Source organism: Centropristis striata, chromosome 5 (assembly GCF_030273125.1).
Source record: "Centropristis striata isolate RG_2023a ecotype Rhode Island chromosome 5, C.striata_1.0, whole genome shotgun sequence".
In the NCBI taxonomy this organism is placed as follows: Eukaryota; Metazoa; Chordata; class Actinopteri; order Perciformes; family Serranidae; genus Centropristis; species Centropristis striata.
The window spans coordinates 36088111-36103927 of NC_081521.1; the positions used below are offsets into that span (position 1 = coordinate 36088111).

Here is a 15817-nt window from a genome sequence, read left to right on the forward strand (position 1 = left end):
AGTGATTTTGTAAAAACAAACAGTCCGTTTACAAAACATACACACAATGAATTCCAGCTGTGTGTATGCGTAAATTGCAGACAATGAGTTGCGTAAACCTACTTTACATGCATGATTCTCATTTGTGTAGAAAGTGAATAAGTGCAGAAGCAAATCAAAGTGTAAGGGATAAGTATTGCGGGGAAAGTAGTAGGACGGATAGAGGAAATGGGGTGGGGAGTGGTACTTTGACTCATCAGTGACACTCGGAGCTTGCCAGTATTATGCTGATCCCTTTCTCCCTCTCTCCCCCCTTCCTCCCCCTGTCTCTCCCCCTCCGTCACTCCCCTCCCCCTCTGTCCCTCCTCACTCTCACTCCCTCTCTCCCCCTCTCTCTCCCCTCCCCCTTTCTCCCCCCACTCTCTCTCTCTCTCTCTCTGGCTGGCCTGCTGTTACTGTGGGCTTTTCGTTAAATATCAGTGAGTCTCAGTGCATCTCTACAATGGTGATGCTGTATGAGAGAGTGAGTGCATGTCCACCTGGCAGGTTGTGTGCAAGTGTGTATCATTGGAGAGGAGGAGAATAGCTTAAGCGGACTCATCCAGTGCTTCTCTCTCTCTCTGTCTGTCTCTCTCTCTCTCTGTCTGTCTCTCTGTCTGTCTGTCTGTCCCTCCTCTCTGTCTCCCCGTCGGTGGCTGCCAGGCTCCTCTCCTCTGTGTCCTGTTCTCCACCTGGCCTTCATGAGTTTAACTGAGGACAATCCATTCCTCCCTGGAAGGTAAGCAGCATAGCAGTGAGGATATTTTTCTGTTTCTAGTGAAATACAAATTCATTAGGCAATAAGAAAAAGTAGGATTGTTGGTGACGCATGTTTCTCCTTCCAAATTTTGCTGATGTTGATGTTTTGAATGGTTTGTAGCAGCTGACATGACTCTGAAAAACATTATCTATCCTGTTATTCTTTTCTTGACTTTTATTTTCTGTGAAAAGGTCTGGTAGTTAGTTGTGACTGGCAGTGATTATTATCCAACAGGTCTCCGTCTAAAATGATAACATCTGGTTGTGTTAAAGGGGTGTTTACTGACGGACATTCAGTCTAGGTTGTTAAAGTGGAAACCGATTGTGTTGGCTGTAATGCTGATGAAATGAAAGCACAGACATTGCAGACAATTTGTGGGATCTCTGGCAGGATTAATGATGGGGTCACTGAACATCACTCTCTGTAAAAAAAATTCTGCTTTTCTTCATCTTTCAGTCGAATTGGTAGCTATCGTAATACTAACTAATATTGACGTTTAAGAAGGGCTGTGGAATTGATCCGAGGCTGCCTGCCACACAGTGTTTTTCCTAACATGTGCCTGAATGAACTGCCTATTCTTATTACCTGCACAGACGTCAGTGAGTGACGATTCCTCTGTTTGTGACTCTAGCCTCACAACAGAGAATCGATATGTGATGACAGAGACCGATTACAATGTCAGAGTATGATGTCTCTCTATTGGATACCACATGACAAAACAAAGTGAATGACCTTCAACTGAAGCTCAGAGTCAATGAGAAATAAATAAAAACAGCTGCCTGAGGAAAGACAATTACCCATCATTGACACTAAGATGTTTGCTTTCCCACACTCAATCAGATTGCAGTTATGTAATATGTTTGTGTCATGAGGGGTAAGCAGTTGTGGTAGAGTCATGATGATACGACTTACTGGAGTGAGACTTGTATTTGTTTATTTATTTATTCAGTGTTCTTTGTGGCTGCTGTCCTTCCCTCAGGCATGGAGACCACAGACTCAGAGGCAATGAGATGACTTACATTGTCTGCAATGTAAGTCATCTCATTGTACAAAATAGGTCTGTATTGTTTGCATCAGAAATCTAATGTTAAATTATCTCTGTACCAATCAGATAAATAACAGCCTCTCATCTCAGAAGTGCCACTACTGCTCTACAGTTAAATTCTCCTACATCTCTCCTTTTCATTTTATTCTGCTTCCTATCAAAATGGCAAAAAAACAGCAATGCAAAAAAACTGAATTTAGAACCATTTCTTTAAAAAAAAGTTGATATTGTAAATTGTTTAATCGTAGTAAATCTTCAACAAATCTATTGACTGTTAAGCCAAAGACACATTTTAAAGAATATTGTTCAATTTTTGTGTGTGTGTGAACGGTTAGCAGGCTTGACTATTTCAGTTTTACCTGAACTCTGACATTTATCATGTGATTATTCTCCACAGCCATTACATAAGCTATGTCACAGCATGCCCTGCAATGTTTAAAAGTTGCCTCCAACCACTCTTTGTCATTCTGTGAAACCACGGTGTAAATATTGTACTGTGACTGTGTGGCATTCACTTGTCACTGTCAGTCACTCTCAGATGAGGAGGCAGTTACACACAGCGAGGTTGAATACAGTCTCACAGGTCCCTCAGGGGAGGCGTTGTACAGCACATTGTGCGTCATGTTGCTCTTAAGTATTGCACAATGCAGTGAATCACAAGCCTGATAACATACTAAGAAATTAAATAGTTTAGCGCACAAAAAAAAGGACTACAGCATGTGATGATTATTTGATTAATCGATCATCTGATCGAAAGAAAATTAAGTATTTTGTTAGTTGTTTCAGGTCTCAAAAACTCAAAACATTTGCCATTTTTCAATATAATATGTTTTTATTCATCATTTAAGTAATAGAAAATTACTTAATAGTAAACAAAATAAAAAGAAAATGTTTGTTGCAAACAAATATAGTGCCAAGTAAAACAAGTAAATATAATATTAAGCATTAAAAATTTCAGCAGGACTAATCGTATGACTTTGCTTGCATTTTTGTAACATATAAGAGCAAAAATAATAATAAAATGGCCAATATTGCCTTAAAGGCAGCAATGAAAACAGGTCAATCAACCAAGCGTAGAAAATACCATGTGACACTTTACACTCGTGTTAAACATGCAAATACTTTATGATTAAAAATGTCAAAGGGCACAAATACTGAGGGCTGGTTGGTATTGTAACATCACAATGATGGCGCCAACATACAATCATAAATGTCAAAGTTATCATTATATTAGGTACATGCATGAATTATGAACATAAAAGAAAAAAATATTTATTTTCCTCAGGATTGTTTTAGAAATTCTTGGAGGTTTAACTTGACATAAGCAGGTCTCGACATTTAGCAACCATTTAAGGAAAAATTGGAAACCACTTCTTGGGCTCTGCTGCCATTGGTGGCAACAACTTTTAAGATATTAAAAATGCGTTCATTTTGGGCTACACATTTTGCTATCCCTATTGTGTTGTGCGATTTAAGTTTTTTCTTTCACATTTCTTCATTAAACAAACAACATATAGTATATAGCTCCGAATAGTAATAAGTTAACAAAATGAAAAAAGTATTAGTAATAAAAAAGATAATATTAATAATAATAATGACTTTACATGAAATTAAAATAGATGAAGAAAATGTTTATAATATATATAATGTATACATATATAATTTTGTTGTTGAAGTAATGACGCATGAGCGATTACCTGCATGCACAAAGGCACACAGCATCTTTTTTAGAGATAATGGCGACACAAATTTTTTAGATTCTTAAGTTTGACTGGAGGTGGAAAAGATTGGCTAACCTGTTAACATCACAAATTAATGTGGAAATGATTTCAACTGAGAAATTACCAGATGGGAAAAAAAGCGTAAAAGTAAATTTGTTCAGTTTGGTGTTCTGGCATCAACGAGCTGGACAGAAAATGATACCACAAAGCATGTACAACATACACCTCCATGTGAACACACATTGTCACAATTTTCATAGTTAAGCTGATGTATAACTGCATTGTATCTTAATGACCCAAAATATAAAAGTGTCAATCATATTTTCAGTTTGGGCAACCTAAAGTTGCCAGCCTGGCTTCAACTTCAAAGTGAGTGTTGAGCACTATGTGAGGGTCAAACTTAAACACAGGCCAAAAATTAAGCAATGCCACTAGCTGCCAATCTCTGTAAACCATGGAGACACTGACATTGTAATTGTCACCACTCATGAGCTCATGCAAGTGGACATCCTGACATGCCTGTCAGCCGTTAAATGGCTGCTTATCTCCTGACCACATCCATTTAAAGGGTATGAGTGACAGTCCTAGTTTCAGTCACATCACATGAATCTCCCAATTTTGATAACATGCTGCAGGGAAACTTGTCACAAACTTAGAGATTACTTGTCAGCTGCAAACTGCAGATGGATCCATTTAAATTTCTGCCTCAGTAAATTACACAGTCAAAATGTCTCCACAGAGTCAGGAAACATGGGCATACGGGTCAGGGCAGGAGGGGATGAGGTGCAAATGTGCATCAAAAATGAAATAATGGCGTACATAAGGCAGGTCAGCATGGTTTACCACCCTACATCATCATCTGGAGGTCAGTGTGCCTGTCCCTGTCTCAAAGGCATCCAATTAATCACAGCTGAACAGAAGAGTTATTCAACCGGGCTCAGAGACATGATAACAGTAGTGTCACAGCTCAGCCAGTCTCAAAATACTCAATCTGTCACAGCGGACCGAAGGCACAGTTCAGCTGGTTAAGCTCTCCCTGGCTCTTTCTGTAGACCCTCTCCTTCTCACTTTCACGCTTACATGGCTCAGGGTCACCTTGGTTTTGTCCCTCTGGTTACATAAATTATCAAATCAGTTATAGAGTTCAGCTCTGGAGAAATATTTGATAGAATTTTTACATTCTGTGGTCGTGCTGAGACTCGCTTTATTTGTTTAATCAAACATTACAGATTCAATACTGCTTTCTAAATAACATGGTATGGAAACACAATAAAATTAAATCAGGAGAAATACTGCTCACTCAGGCGCTGCAGCTTAACGACGAGGAGAAAATCAAGCACACGCTCAGATCTGTACAAAAGTTGCTTTGATTAACAAAAGCTTTAAATCTTCTAGGCGTAACAGTTTCTGTTCAAGAGCTCGCAAGAGATAAAACATCTTTTGAACAGAGCTGAGTGTGCAGATGTTTCTTTCTGATGCCGACTTGTACAGGACAGTTCTCGCTCAGGAAACATGAACCAAGAAAGTCCTTTCTGAAACTGTATTGTCTATTGTGAGATTTGTGTTGTGAAAAGGAGGCACTCCAATCATGACTGACCTTAATACATAAAAAGGGACAAATTATGCGCTGGCTATGAACTCAGATACGCATTTATTAGCTACAGAGAGCTAAAATCAATGCAGTCAGTTTGTTGAAACTGTTTAAGACGTTTTAATTAGGGGTAGAGCAAAAATATTGGTACAGGACTATATCCTATTACTTCCTTTTGAAATTCATTATCATTACACTGGTGCCAAATATTTCCATTTTTAAACAAACCGTGCAGGTCCTTCAAATGGATTTTCCTGCCAATTCTAGATTCAAACTCACTATATTTCATAGCTCCTTGTGGTGGCACTATTCAAATGATCCTTTAAGCATTTTTTTTACCACAGAACTCATACTTTACATAGGAATAATGGCACAGGTGGACATGGACAAGTTCCAGTCAGTGTCTATGTGTGTGTGTGTGTGTGTGTGTGTGTGTGTGTGTGTGTGTGTGTGTGTGTGTGTGTGTGTTGAAGAAGCACACATTGTAAATTGTTACATCCCAGTTGTCAAATTCTGTGAAACTGACAGCACAACCCTGTGGGTAAATATATAATTACTGCTTCTTGTTTTGTAAGGGCCATCCACACCAATAACTGCTGTAATTGTTATAGGTGTTATTATAATGATATACTATAGCTATAACAATGACAATGTGAGTATATATCCTGAAAAGGGCGGCACCAAGCACGTGTTGCACGCTCCAGCTGTGTCGGAGCACTGTTGATTTAATTACACTGTTTGTGTTTCTATTATTTTGTCCACCTCAATTATTACTATTGTCTTACTAATGTCACTATTTACTGCAATAGTTTTAGTTTGGTGTCCCTAATAAACTGCCACCTGGGTGTACTGTGTATTATTATGTCTGAGAGTAAATACAATTGAATGGTAACAGAATGCTTAATTGTGCTGACACAACAGTGACAGAGTGATTTGAGTGGCACTAAAACTGATCATAACTACTTACTCTCCTCTTCTCAGACTGACGGGACATTTCGTCATTGACTGCCGTGCTGACTTGCATAGTAATGAAGCCTTGTTCTTTATCCTGTGATTGCCTAAGTCCTTGAAAGTCAACGTTGCCTCTGCATCAGCTCTGATAGCAGTCAGCACGGAGCCTACACAGAGCCTTCCCCATTTTATTTTCTCGTTCTTCTTTCTATCAAAGAGATGCACTGAATGGAAATCATCATCCTGTTTACAGCTAACTGAGCAAGAAGACACTGATTGCCTCAATTACAAGTCTGGCTCATAACAAAGAGCATGAGTGCTTCTGACATACTTCAACTGATGCTGAGAGGACACTATTACAATTTGTCTAACAGTCTATTAGGTTAATTTATGAGTTCTCAGAAATTCTTGAGCGCCTGTCAGCTCTCTTGGCAGAATGAACACCTCTTACCTCTGCTTATTACGTTTCTATTCTATCATTTCATGTGTCTGGATTGCATTGGTGTGTGTGCATGCATGCATTGTGTGTAAGCATGTGAAGGCTGGAGACAATATTGCAATTTCACTATCTTTTTTTTCCCATCAAATTTGAGCACATTTTATCTTAATCATTTTGTTTTGTCCTCGAGCTCTAAATCTCTCATCTCATCTGAAAGGCACAGTCTAATTCTTTCCATCTGTTGATCCTGCTTTGTGGACTTCTATTTAATACGAGTTGTTCTCATCTTTTGCACAGGATTATTTTCTAATAAAAGAAGCTTTTTTCATCTATTTCTACATCTGTGGGCTGGAAGTATTGTGCAGCAAAGAGTAAGAAAGCTTGAACTGTAGACAACAGATAGAATTTTAGATGCATTGAGAACAAAACTGGAGAAATGTGATGAGGAAACTGTTTTTGCTGCAGTAATTGAAGACTGTCTCAACAATACATTTCATCCCTTTTATAACTGTTGTGCATTATTCGCAAATAACTTGTTTGTGTGCTAATGTTAACGTCATTTTAGATGGGAAATGCTTCAGACACAAATGCTGTGTTTACCTCCACCATCTCCAAGGAGCACGACATCTTCATGGGTTCACTCTACAGCGTTTTTTGTGAGTCCACAGAACAAACAATCTTTACTGTGTTGATCCTTCACTGACTCCATGCATGACTGCAATGTCCCTACTGCTGCACAACCTCTGGCTCAGCTCCATCTCTCTCCCGTTTTGTCTTGCAGGTATAATGTCCCTCATGGGCAACTGCATTCTGCTACTTGTTGCATATCACAAGCGTTCAACCTTGAAGCCGGCTGAGTTCTTCATCATCAATCTCTCCATCAGTGACCTTGGGATGACACTCTCATTATTCCCACTGGCAATACCATCTGCTTTTACACACAGGTATCCCACAACCCTCTCTTGTCTTTCGATTTCTTTTCTCCAATCTCAAGAGACATCAAATGCATTCCTCAGTGGAAAATTAACTGACAGTAAATTACATTTATATATGGTTTTTTTTCTAGCAAAAATGCCAAACATTCCCTGGTTGCAGCCTCTCAGTTGTGCAAATCTTTCTGTTATATATCTTTGCAAATTTAATATATTTGTGTTCTGGACTGCTGGTGGGACAGAACAAACAATTTGATTATGTCACCTTGGGTGCATCAAATGTCCCTTTTCCTCCTTGTCTGTGTATACAGGTGGTTGTTTGGAGAGACCATCTGTCAGATCTATGCTCTGTGCGGAGTTCTGTTTGGCCTGTGCAGTTTGACCAACCTTACAGCCCTCTCCTTAGTGTGTTGCCTTAAGGTCTGCTTCCCCATCCATGGTGAGCAGAAAACAAGCTAGATTAATGAGCATGGTGTTGTCAACAATACTGATTTTTTTCCAAAGCTGAACAGCTTAACATTTATGAGGGAAAAGTACCACAATAACTGCAGAGCATCTTTTTGTATCTCCCGTCTGATCAGGTAACAAGTTCTCCGCGTCACACGCCCGCCTCCTGGTCGTTGGAGTGTGGTGCTACGCATCCGTGTTTGCAGTGGGGCCCTTGGCACAGTGGGGGCATTACAGTCTTGAACCTTACGGCACAGCCTGCTGCATTGACTGGCATGCACCCAACCATGAGCTTTCTGCTTTGTCTTACATTGTTTGCCTTTTCCTCTTTTGCTATGCACTGCCCTGCACCATCATCTTCTTCTCCTACACGTTCATTCTGCTGACAGTGCGGGGGTCACGTCAGGCTGTCCAGCAGCATGTGTCACCACAGACCAAGACCACCAACGCGCACGCTCTCATTGTCAAGGTCAGAGCACATGATTGTGTCGCTAGAGCATGACTAAAATCAAGTTTTGCAGTTGACAAGATTTGAGCAGGATATGAAACAGTAAATTATTCAGAGGTTGTAAAAAATGGTTAGCTGATTTCTTTCTTTATACAATCTCCCCATGCATATGTAGCAACCTGTGTGTGTGTGTGTGTGTGTGTGTGTGTGTGTGTGTGTGTGTGTGTGTGTGTGTGTGTGTGCAAAAATAGATAACAGGATTGTGCTACAGCTACCCTTTATATCTGTATATGGTGTTGTTTAAATGTGTATTTAGACTGATAGGGATGTCACAAGAATCGATACTTTGGTACCAAGTCGATACCTAAATTCTGAAAACGTGACGGTTTGTTTCTGTAGTGCTGCAGGGACCCTCCACTCACCCACGGCTTAAGTCAGCCGTGTGATACAAGCTTTTTGCGCTGTGTGAGACTGGGCTAAATTTCCTTTTAATCCAGACAGAAGACAATGGTTAAATTTCAATTTTTCAATTCTTCCCTTTTCCTATCTCTCCTTTCACCTTTCTCCGCCCCGGGTGTGTGTGTGCAAAGCTTTGTGACACACAAAGATCAAAGGAGAGGAAAACTGACAGCATCACATGAGCTATAGATATAAATATGGTTCTAAAAATTGTTCCTGATCGGCAGAGACGGCCAGAAATAAATGAATGACAAACTCTGGCCGTTTCTTTGTTATCCAGATATTTCACATTGCCTTTGTGAGTCAGGAAGAATAAAATTAGATTTATTTTGTTTTAACTGTAGTATTGAACTGGGTATCATGAAATTGTGGAACTTCACAAGTTGCGTCTACTACAATTCTTGTATTGTGACATCCCTATCCACTGTTATGAAACTAAATAAATATTTTGTCTGCATGTGTTTCTTCTCCATAGCTGTCAGTGGCAGTTTGCATAGGCTTCCTGTTTGCCTGGACTCCATATGCTGCTGTGGCCATGTGGGCTGCTTTTGCCGATGCCACAGAGGTTCCTCCTGATGCATTCGCCCTTGCTGCCATTTTTGCCAAGTCGTCCACTCTCTACAACCCCATGGTCTACCTGCTGTGTAAGCCCAACTTTCGTGAGTGTCTCTACAGAGACACGTCCATGTTGCGACAGAGAATCTACAGGGGAAGTCCACAGTCGGAACCCAAGGAACGTTTGGGATCGACCTCGCAGCGCATGAAGGACATGAGCATCTCCACACATTTCTCAAATGGACAGCAGGAGTGCTATGGGGCGTGTCTGAACTGCACCGAGACTGCAGCGCCGTGTCATGTGACAGCACCCCAAAGGACTGCCTGCATCCTGACTCGATCCACCTACAGAGAGGTGACAGTTAGCCAGCTTTCTGCTAAACCACAGGCAGATTTCCTTTAGTGGAACAATCTCCTTATTTCATGAAGGAAACAAGACACGACAGGTGCCCAGAAAGACTGGGCATGGACGACAACACAACAAAAGCAGCCTACACAACTTATGACTGTGTGGAACCAAGGTTTTATAGAACACTGCAGTCTTGCAATGACATTCAATGGCATTCTCCCTGCAAGTCACTCAAGTACCACTCCTTCATTATGACATTCCTGTCATTCAACAAAATCCATATTGTGTTCACTTCATCTGGGAAGATATGCCACAGAAATGTATGCGTGTAATGTCTTAATACCCACTACTGTGTCAGCTTGATTCCCGTTTCATTTTAATGTGCAGTTATTTAATTGGATTTTCAGGAGTGGATACAACCCTGCTGGCTTCAAGGTTAATATGGCAAATGTGCTCATCATCTTCAGCTTAATTTCAGTATAAACCACGTCAAATACATGAAGAATGAGAATGTAGAAAGAGATGAAGAAATTGTTTGTGGTCCTTCCTGTGATAGCAAGAACAACAATGTGTCAGCACCTGTCTTGTCAACACTGGACTCCATTGTAACAGAGACATAAAGTCAAACTGGCAGATGCAGTTTTTTTGTAAGGAATGAAACGGTCAACTCTTAGCAGCAACTTGAAGCCTTCAGGGGCAGAGTATTTGATACTAAAATCACAGATGATTGAAGAAATTCTACTGTGCCAAATCAGTAATCATCCTTCTACTGTAGACTATCCACCAAAACCAACTTTGTACTCTGTAGACTTTAAGATTGTCCCAGGGAAAAAAATCTAATTTGGACGGTTTTATTTTTCTGTTCCCAGGTGAAAAACTATTTGAAATAGGATATTTAAAGTACCAGATTGCAGTTAAGACGTTTAAATAATGATTTTCCTATTTAGTTATTCAAATATTTTTCTAATTATTGTTACCACCTGGCTCAATATTACAGGTTGAAAGAGGTGCACAAACAGAAGTGTCTTTAATCTATGATGATTATTAGATCATAGATGCTCTTTTGTTTTTACTCCTTAATTTGTTTTGATAGATAATGCCCATTGAAGCAATCAAATAAAACAAATCTCTCTTTGGATTCAAAACAGTTCTAATATAAACCATGTCTGATCCTGCACACATAGAACAAGACTGACAATTCTGTTTGTCATTTTGATATATTTCATTCTGCTCTCCCTTTTTAATATGGTACTGTTACTGTGTGGCTTCGTGTATGCATAAAAAAACAAATAGTTTGTATTGATATTCAAAACATATTCTTGTGCAACTTAATTTACCTAAGAAATAAATGCATTTAATAATTATTATGGTACGATTTTTCTGGAGAAACAGAAACTTTCCACTGTCTCTCTGAAAGCTAAGGCTCACATTTTTGAAATCTTTTCAATTCTTTTTTTTTTTCATCTTAAGGCAAATGGTAAATATGAAAGTAAAACTGCAGCATAACATATTGAAAAGGAGGAGTTATTAAAATAATGAACCTTTCAAGGACATCTTTTATTACTAAACGTTTTTCTAATCTACAAGAAAGCCTACGTGACTTGAGTTTTCCCTCATTTTAATTGTCTGTGAGCGAAGTGTTGCTTTAGAAGCATTAATCATTAACCTGAGGGCACATAAGGTTCAAATTCACTGCCAATCTAATTTTCTACAAAGGAGTGTATTGACATTATTGGCAGCACCTTGGTGTGGTCTCTGTTTAAAATTCCTGGGTTGGTGTGCAACAAATCCAAATCTCTCCTCACTCACTTAATTTTAACTGAAAGACTAAGACAAAGAGGCAAATATGCATCTGCATGCCCTCAATATACTCTCCAATTTAGGAGAAAATGTCAATGTCAAGTTCTTAAATCTGCAAAAATGAGAAAACAGTATGTTTCCTATTACTTTACTTTGAATAATTAGCTGAAATAGCTGCAACATTGTTAATCCATCTAATCATTTGTCTACATTAACATAGAAATCTATTAGAGGTACAATAATTTCATTAATTTAAAGAACATATGACATGTTTAACTTGATGTTGTCTTGTTGAAATTTGGTCTCATAGGGAGTTAAAGACTATTCATTTAATGACTGTAATACTTTCATTTTAGTGCAGCTTTATCACATATTTTGTTTACCACTGAGACAGCATTTTTCGGAGGAGTATATCTGAGCACACTGACCAAAATCATGATGACAGCAAAGCTACAGCTGCAGGGGTTGCCAACCCTTTGAAGATAATATACACGTGCATCCAAAAGCACATATAACATACTGAGAAAAAATCTTAGAAATACAGAGCAGAAACATATCTATCTACATAATACAGTGCATCTGCTGAAAAGATCTTCTTTTATCAGAGTTAACTGAACTGGAATAAAATGGAAATGAAAACTCCTATGCCAGCAGATAGCCCGAGCAAATATGCATGAAGTATCGACTTAGATGCTAAGTAATTTATTTTCCCCAGTGTAAAAGAAAAAGAAGTCTGGAGGATAAGCTTTTCACTCGCAGCCAATATAGGCGAGCATTGAGATGCAGCCAGAGGAGGAATTAAAAGTAGAGGAACTGTTATGGCACATAACATTTAGAGAAACTGGCAGATTAATGCTACATGGGCACACACAGTAGTTGGGTATTTTTCAAAACCCATGAATCAAAAACAATGATTTCCCTCGCCCAGTTTTTGATTACTGTAACCATCATGTGTGAGATTGTTCATTTTGGACTGTGGGAGCTTTTTGTCTAGAGACAGATGGAGACTTTACAGTTTACATGATTATAAATATTATCCAGAACATGAAGTTCCTGTCACAGATGGAGTGACAGTTACCCAGCATCCAAATATACAAAAGCTTCATTTAAGAGTCACTTCAAAGATAATGACTGTGGAGTATACAGAGTTAAAGGTCCAACATATTTTACTGCACATCTCTACCCTTCATCTCACTTGTGAAATTCAGACCATGACCTGCTATACCAGCTGTTCTTGTGCAGCCACATTACCCTGGGCACCCATTAACACAAAACACAAATTTATCTTGACATCTCTGCCTCGATTGTGACTTGAGGACAATTCTTGCTCCTAAGCATGTTTGTGTGAGGGAAAGAGAAAAAGAAAGACGTTTTTTTTTTTTATCTTACCTCTTGGCTGAGTCGTCCACAGTCATGTCTTATAGGTTCATATTGAGGTCACCCTCCTGCATTAAGCAAAATGTAGCTAGTTATAATTGTTCACCGAAATAAAAACTAAACAATAATAAGCTCATCTGTTTGAAAGACTAAACTTACAAAAAAACTGCCATAAAAGGGATTTTAAACGCTGCATGTACTTTGAGTTTTGAATATTCAGCAACTATTGTTGAAGTCCCTTTTTACGTTTTGTTTCAGTGTCTCAATTGCCAGGATTGTATCATTTTTTAACTGCTTTATATCATTGTAAAGAGAATATCTTTGGGTTGTAGACTTTTTGTTGGACAACAAAATGTATTTGAGGGTATCAGCTTGGGCTTTTTTGAAAATGATTACGGCCATTTATATAATTTAGATATACTGTATATATCCTTTATTTAACCAGGTAAAAGTCTTGATGAGATTAAAAAAATCTCTTTTCTAAGAGAGACCTGACCAGGAAAGCAGCATAAAAAATGACAAGTTACAACATTTAAACACAGTTAACATAAACAATTAAATACAAATACAGCCATCACAACGACAATGAAGGAGCCTCAGTAGAGACTTACATGGAGCAGTCACACCAACCAAGGGAAATTATTTCCTTATCCTTTAGAATCGATTTAAATTCACCAATTGTGATCAACTCAGACAATTTCAATTATTTTTGCAGATTGTTCCATGATAAAGAAGCGTAACTAAAAGCTTTCTTACCTAATTCAGTTCTCATTCTTGGTACCAACATCTCTACAATGACTTGCAAGCGTAGACCATGTTTAGTTTGGTTTCGACACATGTATGCACGCAGGTAAGAGGGAAGCAGCCCAAGAATACATTTATAGATAAAAACTAACCAATGAGACTGCCTGAGAACATACAAAGATGGCATGTCAGCCGTGGCATACAGAGTACAATGATGTGTACGATTTCCCAAGCCAGTAATGAAACGCAAAGCACAATGATAAACACAGTCCAACTTCTTCAAGCTATGAGTTGCATTCATGAAAAGCGGATCACCGTAATCGTGTAGAGGCAAAAAAGTTGCAGAAATCAAATATTTCCTTGTCAGATAGGAGAAACAAGATTTGTTTCATAAAAATAATCCTAATTTTAGTTTTAGTTTTGTCACAAGGCTATCAATATGGGGTTTAAAAGACAGCTTCTGATCAATAGTGATCCCTAAATATTTGTAAGCCATGATCCTTTCAATTTCATCACCTTAAACCGTTGTTATCTTTGGCAAATTGGATGTCAAGTTTTTACCATTTGAAAAGATCACAAGTTTAGATTTCTCCGCATTCAATACCAGTCTAAGTTCAGCTAGATGGGATTGAACCACATCAAAAGCAGATTGCAGGTATTGAAGGGTCTGAACTAGGGAAGGGGATGAACAATAAATGACTGTATCATCTGCATAGAAATGAAATGAGGCATTTGATACATGATCACAAACATTGGACTGATGAGGGGTAAACATGGGTTATCCCGACCTTTCACTCTGAATTTACGGAATGGAGCATGTCTATTTATAATTTGGGTGAAGGCATCATAAAAGAAATTCCAGGCCAGTTCCACATTATCCATGAGTGAGATCCTATTCCACTCAAAGTCCCAGAGATCATGTATAAAAGCTTGTTCATAGAAATGTTTAAAATCTCTTTTAAGAATAATTCTAGGCTTTGTTTTTTTGGAGCTTAGCTCAATGAAGCAGTTAATGAAAACAAAAATAATTAAAAGAAAAAAATGAAAATGATCTTTGGCTGCAGTCCTACACTAATGTTCAACAATATTATGGAAGCAGATCTAGAAATGCAGAGCTACTGTTACGGTGCTTTAAATCAGTAGTTCTCAACCTTTTTGAGTCGTGACCCCCAATTTAACATGCATGTTGTCCGCGACCCCCGCTCACTGAACACAATCTCACACGCACAGTTCAGATCACCCAAAAAAGAAACAAAATGACCCAAAAAAGACACAAAATGACCAAAAAAAGACACAAAATGACCAAAAAAGACACAAAATGACCAAAAAGACACAAAATGACAAAAAAAAGACACAAAATTACCAAAAAAGACACAAAAATACTAAAAAAAAAGACACAAAATGACCCAAAAAAAGAAACAAAATTACCAAAAAAGACACAAAATGACTAAATAAAGAAAAAAATACCAAAAAAGTCACAAATTGACCACAAAATTATAAAAAAAAAAAAAAATGACCAAAAAAAGACACAAAAAAGACACAAAATGACAAAAAAACACACAAAATGACAAAAAAAACACACAAAAAAAAACACACAAAATGACCCAAAAAAAAAGACATTAAGTGACCAAAAAGACTAAAGCACATTGACACATCAACACTTTAACACAGTGGAGACAGAGCTGACTTCCAAAATGATTTGGCGACCCCCAGAAATCATCTCGCGACCCCAATTGGGGTCCCGACCCCAAGGTTGAGAATAGCTGCTTTAAATGACCAAAATCCTGGTTGTGTGTTACTGCAGTACAGTTTGTACACAGACATTGTTCCCTTATCGGCACGTTTCCATTAGAGTAAAAAGTGGCAGATGGGAAAGCCTCAGGCCACGCCCTCTTAAATGGCCGCTCACTCGGCGTGTCTCCATTACAAAAAAAGGCTCCAGATGGATTTACGAGACTCTGGAGGTGACATGTAGTTTTTGATCGTCGCATTCGCTTAGGGACGGTTTTGACCGTGATGTCACATAAGCGACGGATTTAGCACGGGAAACGCTCGGCACCAAACATAAACAATAAGGAAGGAGACACCAAGATGGAAGGAGCAGAGCTTGCTGTGTTTGTTGTCTCTGTGTTCAAGCACATGGCTGCGATGATATGGACAAATTATTGTTGTGACTACTCG

General features: G+C 38.6%; 1 protein-coding gene across 2 annotated transcripts; it reads left to right on the forward strand.

Annotated features, from left to right (window-relative positions):
• The first annotated feature begins 634 nt into the window (after positions 1-634).
• On the forward strand, positions 635-9833 carry opn7d (opsin 7, group member d). Of its 2 annotated transcripts, XM_059332260.1 has the most exons (7): positions 635-757; positions 6117-6160; positions 7091-7181; positions 7307-7469; positions 7769-7896; positions 8039-8373; positions 9287-9833. In XM_059332260.1, the coding sequence occupies exons 3-7, from the start codon at positions 7091-7093 to the stop codon at positions 9767-9769; spliced, it is 1200 nt and encodes a 399-aa protein (XP_059188243.1). In that variant the 5' UTR covers positions 635-757; positions 6117-6160; the 3' UTR covers positions 9770-9833. The 2 variants fall into 2 exon arrangements, with proteins under 2 accessions (XP_059188243.1, XP_059188242.1); XM_059332259.1 differs by lacking the exon at positions 6117-6160 and having other exon boundaries at positions 692-757.
• Positions 9834-15817: the final 5984 nt, after the last annotated feature.

What these genes read in the sequence shown, in the direction of transcription:
- opn7d (XM_059332260.1), top strand. Translation starts at nt 7,091, where the DNA reads ATGGGAAATGCTTCAGACACAAATGCTGTGTTTACCTCCACCATCTCC. An exon ending in TTCACTCTACAGCGTTTTTT is followed by an intron (nt 7,182 to 7,306) that starts GTGAGTCCACAG and finishes TTTGTCTTGCAG; the next exon opens with GTATAATGTCCCTCATGGGC. An exon ending in CCATCTGCTTTTACACACAG is followed by an intron (nt 7,470 to 7,768) that starts GTATCCCACAAC and finishes CTGTGTATACAG; the next exon opens with GTGGTTGTTTGGAGAGACCA.